Source organism: Crocuta crocuta, unplaced genomic scaffold, assembly GCF_008692635.1.
Source record: "Crocuta crocuta isolate KB4526 unplaced genomic scaffold, BGI_CrCroc_1.0 scaffold516, whole genome shotgun sequence".
NCBI lineage: Eukaryota > Metazoa > Chordata > Mammalia > Carnivora > Hyaenidae > Crocuta > Crocuta crocuta.
Genome location: NW_027529538.1, coordinates 165,096 through 181,167, shown reverse-complemented (window position 1 = coordinate 181,167; position 16,072 = coordinate 165,096). Strand labels below are relative to the sequence as shown.

Below are 16,072 nucleotides of genomic sequence, written 5' to 3'. Positions count from 1 at the left end.
ATAATATATGTGTTTAAATCTTTCTAAAATAGAGCTGGCTGGGTGAGTGGACCCTGACTGCTTCAGTCTCCCCACTCCCCACATCACATGCCCCATTTTCCTTGCGGAGTGGCCCCTCCTTCACTCTGTGTGGGTCTGATGGGGCTGTCAGTCACAGTACCCCCGACCCCGCTGGTCTGGCCAGTCCTGGAAAATTTTCCTCCTGGCCACAGTCACCTTTCCAGAGTGAGGCATAGGACCAAACTGGGTCAATTATAGCGATTCTCTGGGGTTTTATTAGTGGCCACAGGGAGACACACTGTCTCCTTGGATGCCATTAATCTGAACTTCTCACTTTTTCTCTCTATTGCCGCCTTATGGAAGAAGGTCATTGTCACTGAGGCCACTGCACACAGACGGGGAGAAATGGTATGGAGGGTCCTGTCCATGTTGTTTCAGGCTCTGAAGTCCTTGAAGGCTGTTTCAGCCTTGAACTTCTCAGATACTTGAACAAATAAGTCTCATCTCCTAAATCTTAAAACAATTTTTTTAACATCTATTTATTTTTGAAACAAAGAGACAGAGTATGAGCGGGAGAGGGGAAGAGAGAGAAACACAGAATTGGAAGCAGGCTCCAGGCTCCAAGCTGTTGGCACAGAGCTTGATGTGGGGCTTGAATCTGTGAACCGTGAGATCATGACCTGAGCCAAAGTTGGGATGCTTAACCAATGGAGCCACCCAGGTGCCCTACACTTCCTAAGTCTTTAAAAACCTTACAAAAATAAAGGCTACTTTGAGTTGGGTATCTTACAGTTGCATCTTAAGAGTCCTGAGTATTGACTAGTACAGGCTGCACATGACACTGAATTTCCAACTATACCTGTGAGCCAGGTTCTCCAGGAGCACCTTTCTCAGATCCATAAGATTCCCCAGGCGGTCCCTGTATTAATGAGAGTTACATCAAGTTTTACATATTATCAATTGTTTTACTTCTCTCGATTGTCATTAACTTTTTCCTTCTGATTATTCTGTAATATTTTAAAATGTTAAAATGATGGCTCATCTAAGAGAGATATCTTATTTATAAGTATTTGTTTAAAAACAAATGCTAAAAGACCAGATGCTATTTGGAAAGAGCCCAAATGCCCATCAACTGATGAATGGATAAAGAAGCTGTGATATAGATAGACAGATAGATAGGTAGATAGATGCAGTGGAATACTACTTGGCAATGAAAAAGGATGAAATCTTGTCATTTGCAACAATGTGGATGGAACTGGATGATATTATGCTAAGTGAAATAAGTCAGAGAAAGACAGACATATGTTTTCACTCCTATGTGGAATTTGAGAAACTTAACAGAAGACCATGGGGGAAGGGAAGGAAAAAAAAAAAACAGTTACAGAGAGGGAAGCAAACCATAGGAGATTCTTATACAGAGAACAAACTGAGGGTTGATGTGGGTGGGGAAAATGGGTGATGGGCATTGAGGAGGGCACTAGTTGGGATGAGTACCGGGTGTTGTATGTACGTGATGCATCACTGGAATCTACCCCTGAAGCCAAGAGCACCCAGTATACACTGTATGTTAGCTAACTTGACAATAAATTATATAATAAAAAAATAAAACAACTAAATACCAGAGCTGAAGATGAATCATAAGATGAGTGACATTGGGTACATGTACAACAGTGCAGGGATTTCAGCTAGAAGTAGATATAAAGTAATTCTAGTATATTCATGACCTCTGTGGAAGAATATTACCATGCTTTAGTGAATATTAAGATTTAAAAGCAGAACATGTATCTAAATAGGCACTAAGACTCTACGTTATGTTTCGAGGGAACAACACTACTCTAAATGACCTACTGAGGGTCCAGGAGGTCCGGGTTTCCCCATGGCTCCCTTGTCTCCCTTCTCTCCCTTGAGGTCCTGCCACAAAAACAATTTCAGGTCATTATACACAGATCAAACAAGATTTTACTGCTTGGAAGATTTCTCTATCTGTTCAATGTACTGTATTTACAAACTACTTAGGTACCTGCTGTTAATATAACACATTATCATTTTTCACATTTCAAAAATTATACCTGTGAACCCACTGACTAAACAGAGACTTTTTTTTTAAGAAAGTATCTTTTGGATCAAACTGTGTTAAAATAATTTAATTCCTGCATCAGTTTTCAATAAGCACATTCAAGTCATTTTTAATGCATCTTATTTTCATTTTAATATACAGAAATTATTTTCATTGGGATCAACTATTTTCTGAGTATATGTTACCATGAGAATTTGATGGCATTAATCAGGTTTGTTCGCCCCCTTTACTGATTGTATTTTCTCTACCGTGAATCTTCTTTTGGGGCATAATTTTTTTTCAAACTTAATATTTCTCCGTGGGTCAAATCTTCCAGATCTAAATTTTGTCAAAACAAGATTTTTTTCTGTCAATTTCTAGCCAATAAAATTTTAGACTTCATTAATTTCATTTTTGTCAGTTACCTTGAAAAGTTGTTCAGGTAAAATTTTCTGCAATCTTCAATGAGAGTTATGATGTTGGTCATATCAAATTTTGCCGTGTTTTAACTCTTTTCAGTTTTGTTTTGATAATTTCTGTCATTAAAAATGAATTGTACTAGAGTGTAACAGTTAAGGGGTTATTTTTGAGGTGATGAAAATAGTCTAAAATTGCAGGTGGTAATACTTGTATGACTCCATGAATGCACTGAAAGTCATTGAATTGTACATTAAATAAGTGAGTTTCGTAGTATGTAAGTTATATCTCAATAATGTTTTAAAACTAATTATAACTAAAACCCATGTATTTTATTCTTTAAAACAGATATATGGACTATGATATATGAATTAAATTTCAATCAAGCTATTATTAAAAATAATCATAGACTTTAAAAAGAAGGATGATTTATGTTTATTTCTTCCACAAGAAAATTGTTAGTTAACCCCTCACTTTCCTCCCCCCTCCCCCAGACATTCCAGGATCAACCTAGTGTCAAGTTTGGGGTAATATATTGTGATTCACTTTTTCTGAGCATTCAATTCAGTTCTATATCCTGTTCCTTCTAGCTACCCCATGGTAGGGACAAAATGCAAGTGTTAATGTCAGAAAACAGGGTCATAGTGTCCTTGGAGAGAAATTAGGGCCAAATTGCCCTTGGGGTTATAATGGCAGATAAAAATGTCTCATTTGGTTACAATCCCATTCCACCAAAATCTTTAGGTCACTACTATCCAGTTGGATCAGAGTCATATAACCATTTTGTTATTGTTTATTCAAAAATACTCATTGAATCCCCATCTGAGTTAGGGACAGTGAGAGGGGATGCAGATAAAAGGTGAGCAAAATTAGATCCAGGCTCTACCTTTTAGAATCTTGAAGCTGTTTGGGGCGCCTGGGTGGCTTAGTCGGTTGAGCATCCGACTTTCGCTTAGGTCATGATCTCGCGGTTCCTGGGTTCGAGACCCGCGTCGGGCTCTGTGCTGACTGCCAGCTCAGAGCCTGGAGCCTGTTTCAGTCTGTGACTCCCTCTCTCTGACCCTCCCCTGCTCACACTGTCTCTCTCTCTCTCCTAGAAATAAATTAAAAAAAAAAAAAATCTTGAAGCTGCTTGCGTCCGATCTTGCCTCAGATCCCTGTCTCGTTGTTTTCTGGTTCTCCAGTAAAAGATGGGGATAAAATAAAATCCAGAGGCTCAGGCTGGGCTGAACTGGGCTTGGATAGAAGCTTATAGAAGAGGTAAAATATCACAAGGACCTCCCCCCAGAAGTGAGAAGATACAACCCTAGTAATAAAGTGGAAGAGTTACCGTTCTGTTATCTGGGCCGGTTAGCGTCACAATAACCGTTCCTGGGGGTCCAGGGGGTCCCGTTAATCCTTTCACACCCTAAAGACAAATACACTCAGGAATGCAAAACTGAACAACAGCACCTTTGCTTTTTTTGAAAGACAGACTTTCCCCTTTGGTTCTTTGGTAAGAAGATAGAGCCAATGATAGAGCAAACACACGTGTTTATTTCAATGTCCCTCAGTGACTAAGGTGTATAGGTTGGTGGCTCTGAGACTTAAAATATCTTGCCCACAAATAAACACCAGTATTTGAATTACCCGCTCTCCTTTCTGTCCTATCACATTATCGCCCATGTGACCCTGTAAGAAAAGACAAAACTAAATTATTAAAAAATGACTATGAATAGTCTAAACCCACTGAAGTTCCAATGTTTGTAACTGAACATTTACATTTTAATTATGTTATTCTTATAAAATTATAATTTTATTATAAACATTATTTTAGCTATTTCTTGGAGGAGAGGGGCACCATGTTTCTTTCAAAAGTAGAGATCGTGAAACGCAGAAAGCTTAAGGAATTTACTTAATATGGCAAATAACGGCATGATGTGGGATAGGATGGGAAAGGAAACCAGCTCAGAGGACATTTTTTCTGGCTCAACCACTAGCTGGTTACCTAGCTTTCTGATGCCCTAGTTTTCTCATCTTAAAAAGAAGAAGGAAGGGTAGCTGAACTTCAGGATTCTGGAATTCAAAAGGTCCTAGAGAGGCTAAGAAAACAATTCAGGCTACCTGACTTCACTAGTAATTTAGTGAAATGAGATAAGTCTAATGAGAACAGCGTGTCTTCACTAAAGGTGATCAATCAAATTTCCATGATTTCCTCATGGAAATTAGTACTAACACATTATCTCTTACTTACTAGTCTTTGTGTATAGGAAATCTTCACCTTGAGTGATCAGCCTCACTAAGCATTTTCTTAATTAGTTAATAGAGGGGCTCAGAAAAAGCCACTTCAAATATATTAGTTTGACATAATAATTATTTTGAGCTCAAGGCAACTGAGTAATAACAAATGCAAAAGAGGTTCTTTACCCTCCTCCATCTGTCTAAGGGCAGGGCATAAACTTCCCTTGGTGAAGGCGTCGTCATCCACTCTCCCGTACCAGGGAGAAGAGGCAATTCTATCACTGGGACCAGCACTGACTGACATGTGCATAAACAACCCTTACTGAAATAACCCTTAACCTCCATTAGTTTTCCCCATATATTTACCTTCCCACAATTTACCACCCCTACAAGCTGAAAAGCATTTTCCTTCCATCTTGTCACTCCTCCACAAATTATTCACCCTTTGCTAAAATGGTACACAAGCCTTTGGGCCTGACTGCCTCTTTGGGGTTTTCATTTCATTTCTGTGAGGCTCTCAGATGCATATGAAATAAACCTTCTTCTCCTGTTAATCTGTCTTTTCTCAGTTCCATTTGCACATCCCCAGTCACAGAACCTAGAAGGGCAGAGAAAAAGTTCTTTCCTCCCCAACACTAGCAAATAGAATAGGTCTTTTTCATAGAAAGACATGCAGGCACCCCGGATGAGGACATGAATATTCATCTTGGACGCTGCTTGATGACCACGTGAATATTCATCCTTCATTCACTGGCATGAGATCAGGGTGGTTCTGGGAAGAGCCCACTGCAAAAGTCTATAGGATAAAGTATTGGATGATCAGTAGGATTATCAGAAATGGGAAACCTGTGGACTTGCCCTTTCCTGATACAGAGCTCCTGAGAACCGAATTATCAGAGATCAAGTTACGAAGTGTAGGGAGAAGCGAGGGAGGGGTGCAGAACTGTCTGCCCTGTTCCTTTCCATGGATTATTCCAGGGAACAATCCCGTGGCTTCCAGAGAGGGGCCCAGCAGTGACCACATGTCCAATCAGACCGGGTTTGGCTTTTAGCTTGCTTAGGGTGTTCTGGCTGTTGGGACACACGAACTGTAATCTACCTTGGGTCCTGGAAGTCCCGCAGTGCCCGGAAAGCCCTAGAAAAATCCAGAAGTTAAAATTACAGCAGGAAACATGCCAAGCTGAAAACTCTTGTGTAAAGCTTTTAGCCGTAATGAATTTATTAGTTTCCAGTGTCTATATCTGTGATGGCTCCATACTCACAAAGAGCCCCGGAGGGCCAGGTGGACCAGCAGGCCCGGGAAAGCCTGGAAGGCCTGGTAAGCCCTGTAAATTAAGAGAAGAGTAGGGTAAGTTTGAGTTTACTCTTCACTTAAGAACAGTGTCCAGTAATTAAATCCATGAACATATTTTAATGAAAGCCGAGGGCCATGGTGCCTCTCATGTATGGCTGCAGTTAATAACAAAAATAATAATGATGATAAAAAAATTTAAAAAGGCGCCTAAAAGCACATTGCCATGTAGAACAGGTTGCCAGGAACACCCAGACGGTAACATTTCCAGGAGCATGACCAGAGCTGTTGCTTTACTTTGGAAGAGGTTTTTAAATCTTTGCAATTTTGCTTTTCTGTCTGTCTGTCTGTCCGTCTGTCTCTCTCAGCCAAGCATGCTCCTCCCATAGGGCTTTCCACCTGCTCTCCTTCTGCCTAGAATGAATGCTCTTTCCCCGGACATCTAGAGGACCGACTTCCTCTCCCTTTTCGTATTTTCACGCAAATGTCATCCATTCCCTGCTCGCCCATTCTAAAGTCACAACCCTCCTTCCAACGCAGACACTCCCTTACCCCCTGCGCTTGCAGTATTTTCTTCCTCGGCATTTGCTGCTATCTAACCAACACTTATTAATTTACATTTTTCTCTTTTCCCCTACTAGAATGTAAGCTCCATGATGCAAGAATTTTTTTTAAAACTCATTTGTGCATCGTGGTAGCTCTAGAGCCTAGAATAGCCCCCGACACACAACTGGCATGTAATTTGTATTTCTTGTATAGATGAATGTCCCACTGTTATATCTTCATTGGTAGCACACTGGAGTACCTAGCCAACACTCAGTGCACATTTAAGGCACACATCAATGTCCCAGATAGCTGCTATCTCTTCTTACTGGATCCCTTTCCTTCGGCATCAGGCCTCTTAAATGTTTCCTAAGCAAGAAAAATCAAGAGGCATCATGTTCTGTATCTTTCATCAAAGGTCAGTAAAGGCTCTGAAGTGTATCATTCTGCCATTTTGTGGCTCATCATCAGTTGGCATGGGTCACTATCCCGGAGTTCAACAACCTAAACTCAAATTCTCTGACTTGGACAAATTTCCAGAAATTTCCACATATACTTCTGAACTAAGTTAAAATATCTCTGGTTTTAACCTGGAAGTTAGTAACTGTGCCTTAGGTCTACCAGAAGATCTTTTCAAATCACAAAATAAAACACACACGGTCCCCCAAATGGCTGTGTCTCTTTGTATCCATTTTGGATCACACTCAGATCTACATACATATGGATCAGAAAGTAAACCATCTTACAGGAAAAAGACACATTTTAATAAAACTCACTTACTTACCCCTGCAAATTTTACAGTAGGGCTATTATTTAACATTATAGTTTTAAATGATACTCAATGTATGATACAAACTTATCCTTGATTTCAACAAATACAGAATAAGTGGAACATAACTATTCCTTGAAGATTTCTCCTTAGGGCTAGGAAAACCTGGATAATTGAGATTTAAGAAGAAATTAAAAGACTTATGCTCACCTTTATATTAGTTTCATGGCCTTTCTCATAAAGTGAATGTTCTAGACTGAAATGGAGTCGATATGTAAACAGAAGAACTATGAGTGTCTATTGCACATGTTCTTGTGGTTGTCAGAGGTGGGAGTGGAGTGTAGGAGAAATGTACAAATGTCCAGTTATAAATAAATAAGTTTGGGGGGGTGTAAGGTACAACATAGTGACTATAGTCAATAAAACTATACTCTAGATTTGAAAGTTGCTAAGAGAGTAAAGTTCCCATCACAAGAAAAAAGATATTTGTCTCTGTGATGACAGACATTAACTGGACTTATTCTAGGGATCACTTCACAATATGTACAAATATCTAATCACTACCCTGTATACCTGAAACGAATATGTCATATGTCAATAGTACCTCAATGATAAAAAGAAAATAAAACAAAAAGGAAAATGGAAAACAAACAATAAAAATGTTTCTAAGAGAGGAAGGAAAAGATCTAGAGGAAGACAGAGAGAGGAGGGGCAGAGATGAAGACAGAGATTCAGAGACACAGAGAGGGAGAAAACTGAGAGGGAGAGACAGACAGATGGAGAGCCAGAGCTAAAGAAATGAAAATGATAAGCCCTTCCCTGAAGTGCTTTACCTGTATTCCTGGGGCTCCCGGAAACCCGGGGTCACCTTTTCCATCGAGTTCTATGCCTTCCGCAGCTGGAGCACCCTTGAAAATAAAGAACCTCATCAAACATATTCAATGTTATATTTTCAAAACTCCTTGAAATGCTTATTCAAGCTCCTACTGCTTCAAGGATAAAAGTACTTTTCAGGGTCCACACTTAGAGAAAAGACTTAAGATTATGTAGCTACTCCATTTCAAAGAGACCTAAGATTTTCATATATCCTAAAATTGACAATTTACCGTGCACACAAGAAAGATGTAAGGATGACAGAGCATTTCTCAAGATACCAGAATTAGTGGCAGCTCCTGATCTAGAAGCTGGGACCCTGAGCTTGATGTCAGTTCTTTCCTCCTAGACTCTAGTCCCTTAAAGGATTTTATGAAAGTTGTATTTTTAAAGAGGTATTTATGGCAAGGGCAGAAGGAAGTTGTCAAATAGGAACAAATATCATGGCCCAATTTTTAATTGGTTTCCAAATTAATTATGAAACGTGATTTGTAATTACTTATATCTCATCATTTAATGGAATTCCTTTCACGTATACCTTTAGAGATTTTCTTTTTTTTTATTATTTGTTTATTTTGAAAGACATAGAAAGCATGAGCAGGGGAGGGTCAGAAAAAGAGGGAGAATCTCAGGCAGCCTCCCCACTGTCAGCGCAGAGCCCATGCAGGGCTCCAACTCACGAACTGAGAGATCATGACCTGGGATGAAATCAAGTCGGACCCTTAACCAACTGAGCCGCCCAGGTGCCCCGGAGATTTTCAATACTACTATCCCACCCATGACTTACCTTTTCTCCTTTCAAACCAACAGCACCCTAAGAAAAGGAAACCAAATACACAGCATCACTGCTTTGTCCTCACTGCTATTCGGCCCCTCTCTTTCACTGTATACTTCCTGCTGGCTCTGAAATAAGTTCAAGTTTCTTTCATTTAAACAAACAAAATCTCCCCTTACTCTCCACCTGCCATTATTGCCCCTGTGTCTCTTTCATGTCTTCTGCAACCTTCCCATTCTGTTCATGACCCACTCACCCCTTGGTCTCATACCTGCCTCCTGACTAAGTTTCCTTTGCTAAGTCCTGCAATGATGGAAATGTTGCTAAGGTCAATGACAAGATGTCAGATCTCCTTGGACTTCTCAGCAGCATTGGGAAGCTACCTGGCACTTCCCTCTACTGAAATACAGCCTTCCTAGGCTTCCATAGTCTACTCCTCCTGGCTTTCTTTCTACCACTAGGGCCTATCGTCTTGACAGGCTTATTCTCCTTGACCCAGACATCCTTGCTGGAGCTTTCTACGTCATGTCTAAGGCTCTTTTCTCCTTTTCTCCTTTACCACCATCCGGGGCTTCTCTGAGCAAATCTAGCTGCTTATTACTCATCTCTGCTTAGATATCTCAAATGCAAAACAAAGCCTCAAAGTACAAACCTGAACTCAGCGCATTTATTCATTCATTCCCCACCCATTAGTTGAAGGTCTACTCTCAGCTGCTCCAGACTTTCCCAGAGTCTTGATGGATTTTAGCATACGACCATTCTGGAGTAAATGACTTGTGTTTACACTTTATACAGAGTTAGAAATGGACACCTACTGGAATCCCTGGGTAGCCTGGTGTCCCCGGAAGGCCTGGAAACCCTTGCTCACCCTGCAAGACATACAAAGCTTGTCATTCTTTTTTAGTTGTTCTAGAACAGCCTATTGAGATATTTTCCCTGGTTCTCTCTTCCAACCCCACAGTGGTAAATTGAGACAAAGTAACCCAAATTCCTTACGGCTACTGGGTCATGGGGCTGAAGGCCAGAAAACCATTATCTTAACTGAAAACAGGATTAGAATCTACTGTTTCTCAAATTGTGCATAAACAGCAAAAGTCGAACTGTGCCAAGAACTTTTTAATTGCTGTCTCCTTGAAACTTTACTAATTAGTTCTTTCATGGCCACCATTCTGGGGAAAAGGGGAGTGCCGTCGGGAAACAAAGAGGAGTGAATACTGAAAAGCTCAGTCACTCTTTGCCCAAGACCAGTTTTGCATTCCATGCTTTTGGCTTCTGATTTATATACACTCACAACCTCAGGCGAAAGTAACGGGTGAGTGAGTCCCCACCCTTCTGTGGGAGAACATGAGAGAATGTCCCCAAAAGACAATGAGAAATCAAACCATAAGAAGAAAGAAAATTTATTATGTTTCTCTACACACACCTTGGTTTTGGCTAAGAGAATCCTTCAAGGAAAGTCTATGCCATCTCGTTCCTCCTTCACCTTGATTCATTCATTCAGCAGAATGTTTCCTAACGAGCTCCTGTGTGAGGTGTACATACCTTAGAACCATTGCATCCTGGTACGCCAGTGGGTCCGTATGGTCCAGGATGTCCTGGGGTGCCCTGGAAACACAGCAAGTCTCAGAAAGGACACATAAGCACCAGTCCCTGGGAGCAAGTGGCAATAGTGAGGAACCCAAGGTGAAGAAAAAGATGGGCTGATTTAGAGAGTTATTTAAATAGAAATAGCTATTAAATAGTTATGTAGTATATTTAGTTATCTTAGATCATTTAAATAAGAATCATAGCAAATAAAATGGGCTAACAAAACCAAAAATCACCAAGTGAAATACAGTTATTTCAGATATAATAAGAGACCTTTCTATATTAAAAGGTCTCTTAACATGAAGTCATGCTGTTTTAAGCCAGAAGAGAAGAAAGGAAAAAGAAAAGGGATGTGTGCATGAAGTAACTATTATTTTATTATTCTACACTATTCAACATAAATAATCTATCCTATCCCATCTATTCCTCTATTCTATTCTATTCTATTCTATTCTATTCTATTCTATTCCACCCTATTCCACTCTATTCCACACTCTACTCTATTCCATTCTATTCCATCTATCCTATCCTATCCCATTTATTCTAGTCCATCTGTCCCATTCTATCCCATCCCATCCTTTCCCATTCCATTCTGTCCCATTCTATTCCATCCCATCCTATCCTTTCCCATTCCATTCCATCCTATCCCCTCCCATCCCACCCCATTCCATTCTAACCCATCCCATCCTTTCCCATCCCATTCTGTCCCATCCCATCCCATTTCATTCCATTCTATCCCATCCCTTCCCATCCCATTCCATCCCATCCTATCCCATTCCATTCTATCCCCTCCCATCCTTTCCCATTTCATTCCATTCTATCCCATACCATCCTTTCCCTTCCATTCTGTCCCATTCTATCCCATCCCATCTTCCCATTCCATTCCATCCCATCCTATCCTTTCCCATCCCATTCCATTCCATCCCATCCCATCCCATCCCATTCCATCCCATCCCATCCCATCCCGTTCCATTCCATTCTATCCCCTCCCATCCTTTCCCTTCCATTCGGTCCCATTCTATCCCATCCCATCTTCCCATTCCATTCCATCCCATCCCATTCCATTCCATTCTATCCCATCCCATCCCATCCCATCCCATCCCATCCCATCCCATCCCATCGTATCCTTTCCCATCCCATCCTTTCCCATCCCATCCCATTCCATTCTATGCCCTCCCATCCCATCCCATTGCATCTGATCTCATTCCATTCTAACCCATCCCCTCCCATCCCATCCCAACTCATTCCATTCTATCCTATCTCATACTGTCAAGCCCCATTCTGTCCCATTCCATTCTATAACATTCTATTCTGCTTGCATTTCAGGAAATACAGCTTGACTGTATCTCCTACAAATCCATACTCTAATATATTATTGATTCTACCATTTTCATCAGGTAGCAAATGCCTCAGTACCCATTTCCTTGCAGTATTGCTTTAACCTCCTTATTAAAATGAGGTTCTATTTATTTTTTTAAATTTACATTATTTTCCCCATTACTTACTGGAAGTCCAGGAGGTCCTGAAAATCCTGGCAATCCAGTTATTCCCTAAAGACATAGAAAAGGGGAAGGTGGCAAGAAACACTTTAAAAATGTCCAACTGATAAACATAAAGTTATCTGCCATTCTAATCACCCATCCTGCAACTGTACTTAGGAAAGGTTAAAAACTATCTGAAAAACAGCCAAACAAAAAAGTGTTGACAAACTTTTCTAAATCTTACATTTATAAACCTTTTTTTAAAAGAGATGATTAAGATCGTTTTTGCCTTTTTGGATAGATTTTGAAGGCATAATCTGCATACAGTAGAGGGCCCCAAGCTTCCACTAACAGTTTGAGGGGCGTTTACGTATGTGTGCATGTACGTACTGGTATTACCACCACCCCATCCAGACAGCATCTCCACCACCCCGGATGGTTCTCTGACACCTTTCCCAGTCCATCAATACCCACCCCCAACACAGTGACCAGTGTTTTCTGCCACTATGGATTACCTTTACCTGTTCTTGAACTTCAACTATAGAGTGGACTGTATAGAATGTATTCCTTTGTGACATCTGTATAACTTTTACAGTGCAGAGTTCTTATTTTTTAAAGAAGAGTTTTCATCAAACAATCAGGATGGACCAGTTGGACTACTAACCCTTCCACCTTTGGGACCGGTGAGTCCTGGAAGTCCTGGTGAGCCCTAGACCCAAAACAAAACAAAACAAAACAAAACAAACTGAAAGGCAAACACTGGAAATCATTTGGCACTAACAAACCCATACATTAAGAGTCGCCATTTTATTCACATGCCAACCCGTTTTGTTCCTGTGATTATCTCAGCGTTAACACGGCAAATTGCTTGTTTGTTTAATTGGAGCTAAAATATTTATTGGCAAGACAAACAAAAATTCATTCAAACCCCTGCTACTCCATGTGGGGTCCAGGGGGGCCCATGGCATTAGCATCACCTGGAAGCCTGTTAGCAGTGCAAGCTCTTGGGTCTCCCCCATCTCTCAGATGGGTTGATTCAGAACCTACATTTTCACAAGATAAGAAAATGATTCGTGTTCACATTCATGCCTGTGAAGAGCTGCCGTAAACACCCCACATTAGCCAGACAGCTGCTGAAGTCTGATAAGGATACTGATGCGGTTACAACGGGGGATGAGAATGGCGGCGAATATTTCTGTGCATGAAAAATACGTTATTAACAAAATGTGCCTGGCATGCAGAAATAAATAAATAGCAAAGGAAGAACTGCCTGAACCTGAGATAAACTAGCTTCGGGCATCTAATAAATACAGTTTAGAGGCCCCTGTTTCTGAGAGAATTACCTTAAATGGAAACTGTCTTAACCGGGCCGTTCCATTGTCCCAAGGCTGTTTTTATCATTCATAGGAATTTCAGTACGCTTTGGTATTTTTTATTTTTTTATTTTAAGACAAGGCTAAAGAGGGCCTTCAGCGACGTCCAGGGTGGACATCCTGGTGGCTTGCAGGATGTTGTGTCTTATGCAGAAGACTCAAGACTCAAGACTGACTAGGTTTTACTTCCTCATTAGAAATGTTCTTCGTGCACAAAATATTTAAAATTAAGAGTGGAAATTTTTTGACCTGACAACTCTTTTTGGTCAGGTTTAATATGCTCTAATTGTCTGTCTTTGAGCAAATTATCTTTTGTGGGTACATTTATAAAGCACACTGTCCTATACGAACTCCATGACAACAGGATACATGGAGTTTCTTTTTTTTCCTTTTTAATATGTTTTATTTATTTTTGAGATAGTGTGGGTGGGGGAGGGGCAGAGAGAGAGGGAGACAGAGGATCTGAAGCAGGCTCTCAGCACAGAGCCCGATGCAGGGTTTGAACTCAAGAACCGGGAGATCATGACCTGAGCCAAAGTCAGATGCTTAACCAACTGAGCTACCCAGGTGCCCCTACAATTATTATTTTAATTGATTGTTGGATTTTCCTAAGAAATGCCAAGATAATAAGCAGAGTGGGTGCAGAGAACAAAATAAAAAAAGGAAAGAGTTGCCATGAGGTTGATCCAAGTCCAGAATCGAAGCAAATTCATTTTATTAATGAAATGGAAGGGTAGCCTAGGCCACGCCCTGGAGGAAGGCAGAGGGATGGTCAGAGACTGAATGGGTCTGAATTCAGACACTAAATGTCCAGAATCTGAATGACTTTTTTCAAAATTAGGGTCGGAAGAAAAAGTAATGGAGAAACGACACATAAATGAATTGGAGAGACAGGAAATGGTAGAATTCCTGGAAAAACCACATTGTGCATGTTACTTAGAACCCATAGATGTGGGTGTAGTTTCTTTGGTTATAGGAGTTTGATTCTGGAATCATATAAAACCAAATTTAGGTAGGAAAGCAAACCATGAGAGACTCTTGAATGCTGAGAACAAACTGAGGGCTGATGGGGGATGGGGGGGTGAGGGAGGAGGGGTGATGGGCATGGAGGAGGGCACCTGTGGGGATGAGCACTGGGTGTTATATGGAAACCAACTTGACAATAGACTATTAAAAAAAACAACAACCAGATTTGAACTCTGATTTTGCCACCTTTCACCGTGGAGCCCAGGATAAGTTACCTAAGGGCTCTGAGCATCGGTTTCCTCATCCCTGAAATGGAGATGAGAATATGAGTCACCATAGTCATGATTTCTGGGACTAATGTGAAGAGTAAATGAGATCCAGGCCAGAGCAAGTATCCCAATGCCTCACACAGAACAGAGTTGCAATAAATGTTGCCTTTGATTACCACTTAAGTATACCACCCACTTGGGAAATTTAAAAAGACTCTGTGGGGTTCCGTGACAACTACCTTTCATAGCTTAGTAGTTAATTCATAGCTTGCTGGAGGCCAGCAATCAGGGGAACCACCACGTGAGTGCGTGAGAGCCCAGGCTTAAGTTCAGCTCCTGTCCACAGCAGGAAAGAGCCATCAGCAAATCTAGTGGTTATGTAGTTATTTAGCAAATCCTCTAGGGTATTTACTTAAACAAAGCCCTTTGTTGTATCACAGACTTTAGGATAAAAACGTGTGATGAGCTGAGAAAGAGGGACCCATGGAAAAAGAGAAGGGTGTGGCAAAAAGAAGAGAAGCCGAGGAAGGAGAATTCTAGAAACCAGGAAAGACACTTGTTTCAGGAAGAGAGTGATCCGCAGGGTTTGAAACAAAGCAGAAGGGTGCAGGTCAGATAAAGATAGAAAAGTCATGGGTGATTTCTGCAGGAATGTTTTCAGGGCAGGGAGGCCAGAGGTGAATTGCTGGCTGAGGAGTGAATAGGAGATGAACTATATAGTTAGTGAGGTTTGTTTGGTTTTAAAATCTTGACAGAGAAAGGAAAGACAAGGGAAGGATGGCAATCCTTTGCTTACAGGGCTTGAAAGATCTAGAGGAAATTTTATATTTGTATGGGGAACATCTACGTGCTTACGGGCTGAAAGAGAAAAGCTAACATCAAAAAGAAAGGGATGGCCAAGAGGCATGGTTCTTTTTTTTTTAATTTTTTTTTTAATGTTTTATTTCTAGGAGAGAGAGCGAGAGACAGCGTGAGCAGGGGAGGGTCAGAGAGAGAGGGAGTCACAGACTGAAACAGGCTCCAGGCTCTGAGCTGGCAGTCAGCACAGAGCCCGATGCAGGGCTCGAACCCACGAACCGCGAGATCATGACCTAAGCGAAAGTTGGACGCTTAACCGACTAAGCCACCCAGGCGCCCCCAAGAGGCATGGTTCTAATGGGAATCCCAGTGACCAGGATACAGTGCAAGACTAGGTCCTGAATAGAGGGCAAAAAGAATTTATCCTTTCATGCAGGACTAAAGAAGTCAGAGGCAGATGCAGGTATAGAGACTGTGTGGATCAGGGAGGAGGAGAAAGTTGAATAGGGAACTTTCAGGTGATGAGCATTTGAATTATCTTGGGATAAGATGCAGTTCTGTGGACTCAGGTAAGATTAGAGAGCAGGAATTCAACATGGCGTCCACCAACTGGCTGAAATGTGGAATTCCCTCCAGGTTCCCAGCAGCCTGGGG

At 41.1% G+C, this 16,072-nt stretch overlaps 1 protein-coding gene across 1 annotated transcript in view; it reads right to left on the bottom strand.

Annotated features, from left to right (window-relative positions):
• The window catches only part of COL4A3 (collagen type IV alpha 3 chain), a 137,792-nt gene that overhangs the window by 51,609 nt on the left and 70,111 nt on the right, over positions 1-16,072 (bottom strand). Inside the window, exons 8-20 of the mRNA XM_077761377.1 lie at positions 12,677-12,721; positions 12,037-12,081; positions 10,487-10,549; positions 9,760-9,813; positions 8,957-8,983; positions 8,130-8,204; positions 5,956-6,018; positions 5,793-5,828; positions 4,103-4,144; positions 3,804-3,881; positions 2,021-2,023; positions 1,849-1,911; positions 860-919 (exon numbers count right to left, since the gene is read on the bottom strand). Coding sequence (XP_077617503.1) covers positions 860-919; positions 1,849-1,911; positions 2,021-2,023; positions 3,804-3,881; positions 4,103-4,144; positions 5,793-5,828; positions 5,956-6,018; positions 8,130-8,204; positions 8,957-8,983; positions 9,760-9,813; positions 10,487-10,549; positions 12,037-12,081; positions 12,677-12,721 — 654 coding nt within the window. The remainder of the gene's footprint in view (positions 1-859; positions 920-1,848; positions 1,912-2,020; positions 2,024-3,803; positions 3,882-4,102; positions 4,145-5,792; positions 5,829-5,955; positions 6,019-8,129; positions 8,205-8,956; positions 8,984-9,759; positions 9,814-10,486; positions 10,550-12,036; positions 12,082-12,676; positions 12,722-16,072) is intronic.